At 31.5% G+C, this 6,000-nt stretch overlaps 1 protein-coding gene across 1 annotated transcript in view; it reads right to left on the bottom strand.

The window, feature by feature from the left end:
* Positions 1-1,530: 1,530 nt before the first annotated feature.
* LOC132719115 (uncharacterized) overlaps positions 1,531-6,000 on the bottom strand; it is a 28,279-nt gene continuing 23,809 nt past the window's right edge. Inside the window, exon 9 of the mRNA XM_060702860.1 lies at positions 1,531-2,424. Within this exon, the coding sequence (XP_060558843.1) occupies positions 2,233-2,424 (192 nt within the window). The 3' untranslated portion in view covers positions 1,531-2,232. The remainder of the gene's footprint in view (positions 2,425-6,000) is intronic.

The following is a 6,000-nucleotide window of genomic DNA, read 5'->3' as shown; positions in this document are numbered from 1 at the left end:
AGACGACAATGTGAATGCCCGCAACCTTATCCTCCTTAGGACTTGTAAGAGTAAGACTCCATTAAAGTCACTGCATATTGTCAGGCATGACATGGTAATTTCCGTTTCCCTGTAGGGCCAAACAAAAAAGACTTAACTGTTTGTTCAAGATAACGCGGTATATAAAACGATCAAGTCTCGTCAATGGACAATTGGTGGATATTTTAACATCTGACTGTCCCCGTGTGCGTGAATCTATCACGGTTTTAATGATCTCAAAGTTTAAGTGTTACCTATACTTCATGAATTGGGAGCTACTAACTTTGTGCATTATTTATAAATGATAGATTGAATGGAGAAAAAGAAACGAAAATATGTAAAAGAATTTATTTTTCATTTACAGTATGAAACTTGATGTATAAATATATCAATGAGAATAGTATAGTAAATAATGTACAATGACAATAATATCATCACGAAACAAACCTTAACAAATACAGAAAAAAGAAAACATACAATAAGTTAATATAATTGACAATTTGGTAAATAATTATATTGTTTTTGAAACAAATTTAACTTTATTGATGCCAGTACATGCTTATAGGATGATAAAATACAGTAATAAACTATAAGGCACCCAATAATTCTCTTGTAAAATATTTATTCTTGCTTGATATCAGTCCGACGAAAGTTACAAAAAGGACGTAGAGATAACCTTGAGAACAAATAAACAAATAAAAATGTTACAAAACTTTTATAGTCACAGACACCACCAGGAGTATCTTGGGGTAAATGCGACTGTCTTATTCTTTTCTGACCAGTGTTTACTTCATGACTATATTTAAGGCACACTATACATCTATTAACTTCTAATTTCTTCAGAAAGCACAAACATGGACCTTATAAGGTTTAAATAAAGATTTTAGAGCATATTCGATGGTTGTTACCCGTAGAACGTAGAACTCAATGTGAAATAATTTGTCCTAAAAGTAGCAAAATGTAAACAAGTAGTAGTTTGACTTCCATACAAAAGTACTAAATCACTATTACTGTACTAACTGTGAAAACAGAGGAGAAAGATCGATCAGGTTATTGGCCAATGAGTAACTTTAAGGAAAGTATAAAACGTATTCCAGAGTTTAAGCTTTTTAGAAACAGAAATACAATTATTTCTAGGGCACAATGTGCCTTTAATTTCAAACTCTGTGTTATAATTATTTTTTTTTTTTGCATAACACTACAACGTGGTCACATGACATTCTATACAAAATTGCATACGTGCCATACCAAACCATGTCATTCTCATATGGACGAAAATGTAATGGACATACTATTTAACGATTAGCTGTTTGCACAAAAGTTAAATAAAAAATGATCGTTTAGTTTTGTTTTAATTTTCAGGGGCGTCTAAGGATGTGGTCAACTATTCAAGTATCTGTGATTACAGTTATATTTTATGAATGGGGAGAATGGCTGTAACTGACTTGTGCAATACTACTGAATGATAGACAGAATAAAGAACATGGATATGAAAAAAAATGATATATTATAAAAATATAATATGATAGCATTTCTTGTCATTTACAGTGTGAAACTTGATAAATATTCAAACCAATACGAATAGTACAAAGGCAATTTTATAATCACGAAACAAACAACTATTAACGAAAAAAAAATATCATACAATCAAACATACAAATGTAAAAAGAATTATCATTTTGGTAAATAATTATATTGTGTTTAATTGTTGCAAATACATGCCAGTTGAATTACAAATGAACTGTTCTAAACAGTTACGCACATATTGTAGGAAATATAAATAAATAATTCATGGTTAGATATGTTTAACCCCAACTAGAAGAATAACGATATGATTGCCAGAATTTCAAGTTATCTTTTTTCTTGTTTGTCATGCGTCCAAATTTACATAAAAAACCACAAACATTTGTAGTTATAACATTGAGAAGCAAGAAAAGAAATGTTTTAAAATTTTCATTAGAAATATGAACACAATATATATATGATAGGCACAGACACTAGTATTAGAATAATGTGAGCACTCATGTTTACAGTTAACTTCATGGCCAAATTCATTTACACACTTCATTTTATTTATGAATTATATAGCATAGTATATGTATAGTATTTACTTGAAAGATGTTAATATTTAAGGGCGAATAAGCATACGTGTCTGTGATTTGACTTGTCTTCACAATCGAATGAAACGGTAGGGGTTCTTATTGCTTTTTTATTTTACTGATTTATATAGATGATGTCCATTTCTGCCGTGTCATTCTCTTCAGCAATATAAGCTGCAGTTTTGGCGAAATCTATACCAACGTATTCAGTAGGTGAATCGAGTCGCTTGGTGACAGCTTCTTTTTGCATCTTTCCATCTTCATTGAACTCGAGGTCAACATACATAAGCTGTCCATCTTCAGAGCGCTGAATGATGTTTAATACATTAATACATTAGTCAATAAATAATTAACTAATAATGATATTGTCAAGCTTCTGAGATAATTTTTGACATTAAAATGGACAATAATTCGAATGATTCATTATCATTATTTTGTTAATATATATTCGCTCAAAATAATATTTTATGACATAATGTGTTTCTGGAAACAATACAAAAGTGGTACTATAGTAAAAAGCATCAAACCCGTTCAAAACTTAATTGATGTATTGACCGCAAAATGTCGAGACATGTAAAAAGTTGATCACTTTTTTACCTCTTGTCTTAAATAAGATTTTAAGTGATTCTATAGTTGCTGGCATATTATTATAACAAGAATAAGCATCTTTAAATTTCAGAAGATCTAAATTTTTAAGGCGCCTGATTTTAAAGATAAGCATTAATGTTGAAAACATCATGTGGTAAGTTTGAACGTAGCATATGTTACAACAAAAAACCTGTAATTGTCATATGTATTAATTTATCAATTGAACTATTGAACACTTGTTTTTCCAGAAACACTTTCTGATTTAATTCTAATGACAAATGCGACAGAGAAGAATTTATAATTATTAGAGGGGATTTTGAAAAATATATTTGAATTATATTCCAACAGAAGAAGAACAAGACCTGTGTTTCAATGAAAAAGAGTCTCTCATTGCAGACTTATTGACAGAAAGAGACGGACTTCTTCTTCTTTACAAACGAATTAAGAACATAGCACAGAAAGAAAATGCCAAGCTCGGCAGCAGAAAGAATGAATAGGTATAGACAACGATTGAAAGAAAATCAAGAAAGATATAATTAAGGAAAGAGCAAGATGCCAATCTAGAAAGGAAAAGGGGCACATAAAAGGAATACAAGAATACAAACCAAGAGAACAAAGAGCAATAAGAAAACAATGGAGACTACGCAAAAAAACGCAAAGAGAAAACGAGGAGATTGGTATAAATGACATACTAGCCACACCCCCACAACCACCAACTGATGGTTCTTCAGATGAAAGAAGAAGAATAGGCAGAAGGAAAGTAAGAAAGGAAAGGTCAGCTGCCTATAGGAAAATTAAACAGCTTGAAGAATTACAAAAAGAAAAACGTCTTAAAGAGAAAATGAAGGAAAGACTCTACAGGTTGAAAACAAAGGATAAATCCAATTCCTCAAGGGCTAAATTGAAGGTTCTCATTAAAGGTAAAAAAATTAATACAGAAACAAGAACATGGCGTTCATAATGTACTTAGACAATTCCACACAGAAATATGCAGCTGTAAAAGCAGAATGAGACAAGCAAATTTTAACAAAAGTAATTTGCAGAAGTCTTCTAACAAGTACAGGCTTCAATCGTTTGCGTGCCATCAACTGAAAATATCGCAAAGACGACACCATGCAACGTCGGCGTGACGCTATTATTTCTTCCATGAAAGAGTCAGTGACAACTTTTTAAGCAGAGATGACAACAATAGAATTAAAGCAGGAATAAAATGTACTAAAACAAAAAAAAATGTGAAACTGCAAGTTAAGACTCCTAAATGACACATTGAAGAACCTTTATCTTAAATATAAGAGCGACAAAGTAGAGAGCAAAATGTCTTATGCAATGTTCTGAAGACTTCGTCCGTTTTATATTCGACCATAACGGTCATCAGATCGACAAACATGTCTCCCTAAAAGACATGAAAATGTAAATTTTAAGAGTGAGAAATTAAAACAATTGCATGCAGTTCAAACAAAGAGTCTTTGGAACTATCATATTTTCCGCGTTGCAAAACAAGTTTAGCGCACATATTCTGGATACGCTGTAATTTCTGTAACTCACTTTCTGAAATGCCAAACAATATAGCGTTGCAATAATCCAAATGTGAGATTACAAGCGACAATACTAGGATTTTTGTGGCGTCCTGAGTCAGATATTTGCGAATGCTCTTTATTCTCAAGTAATTTAATGTAATGTAATTTAATGTAATTTAATTTAAATTTATGCAGACGTTTAACCTATATTATCATTTTAATCAGATGACTTCAAATGTTTGAAGCTGATAAATTTTGAATCAAGGTACGAATGAAGTATTGAAATACAATAAAAATGCATCAGTTATATAACTATTGTCAATAAAATTAAGAAAGTCTTAATCTTGAACAAACAAGCCTCAAAAAGTTAACATATATATTGTCTTTTCCGTTACTTTGTTGCCTCATCCGTTATCAATGGTCACATGTTACATGTGCATTTCTTAAGAAAAATGGACATCAGGTCAAAAATACATTTCAGAGTGAAAGAGTTTCCCAAAAACATATCAAAGTCAAGCTTATTCACGAAATTTAAAAGATATCCATATTGTTTAATCTTTTAATGTAAAGATGAAGCTGAGATATTTGAAAACAAAATAAAATGTGCTACCTTCAAGTACTCATATGCTCAATGGAGGGCTCTTTTGATTATCATTCAAACTTGTAAAAATATTCATTTACTTGTAGTATTACTTTACCAAAAACACAAAACGCATGGAAGTTGATATTTTACTAATAAGTTTTTAATTTTTACTAACGGTTATTTAAAAGTTGTAAAAGAGAGGACAATCTTCCGTACAGTCGGTGGTTTCCATGGATACGTGTTCCAACATAGATGAGGAAAGATTGTTGCTGACTTTTGGAAAGTAATCAGCATTTGTTGTTATTGCAATTATTCGTTTTTGAAGAGCAAATATTTTAAGTTAACAGGTTTACATACTTTCTATTCAATATAATTATACGTTTATTTTAGAATTACCCTACTATAGAAAAAAGTATCAAACCCGTTCAAAACTTAATTGATGTGTTTCAGTTTCTGGAACAATTACAAATAATACTTGTCATATTAACAGTATTATTATTCAGATACTGGGAATAACATGAGCTATTCAATACTTTAAAAATGCCATGAACTATTCAAATTGTTAAAAACGTAACAGCTCTCGACGTGTTATATTTGGCGTTATCTCGTTCTGTCGCCTTTGCATTCAACACGAAAGAACTAATAAATGTTAATTTCGTCTTCCCCTAAGAATGTGCAGACGTTTTACACATATGAATCTAGTTTGTAACTCTAGTTTGTAACTGTATCTCGAATATTCAAGAAGTTAAAGTTATTATGTGTACAATTAAAATGCACATGACTTACATGACTTTGACTCGATGTTTTGCTTGCCGCGTTTTTGCACTTGCATATGTGTAAACAGTCTGCACATGCTTAGCGGAAAGCGAAAACGCGGTGAAATGAAATTAACATTTCATCGTTCTTTCGTGTTATTGACCTATAAGTCGCACATGCGACAGAGCGAGAGAAAGCTAAATAGACACCAAGCCGAAAATTGGGCGACAATACGATATTTTTATCTTCGTGTTGTCGCATTAAAATCTCGTATCGGCGCTTTCATATTTTCGTTTTGTCGTAATGTCGCGTTTGTAGGGAGCCGACACGAAGTAACGACGACACGTTAAAAAATGTGCGACAAAACGAAAATTCATATTTTTGCCGTTATTTCGTTCTTTCGTGTTATCGCCCCTTCAACAGCGATAGAACAAAGTAA

Source organism: Ruditapes philippinarum, unplaced genomic scaffold (assembly GCF_026571515.1).
Source record: "Ruditapes philippinarum isolate M1 unplaced genomic scaffold, ASM2657151v2 ctg1840_1_1_1_1, whole genome shotgun sequence".
NCBI classification, from domain to species: Eukaryota; Metazoa; Mollusca; class Bivalvia; order Venerida; family Veneridae; genus Ruditapes; species Ruditapes philippinarum.
The sequence above is the reverse complement of the archived record's forward strand: the minus strand, read 5'-3'. Positions and strand labels throughout refer to the sequence as shown.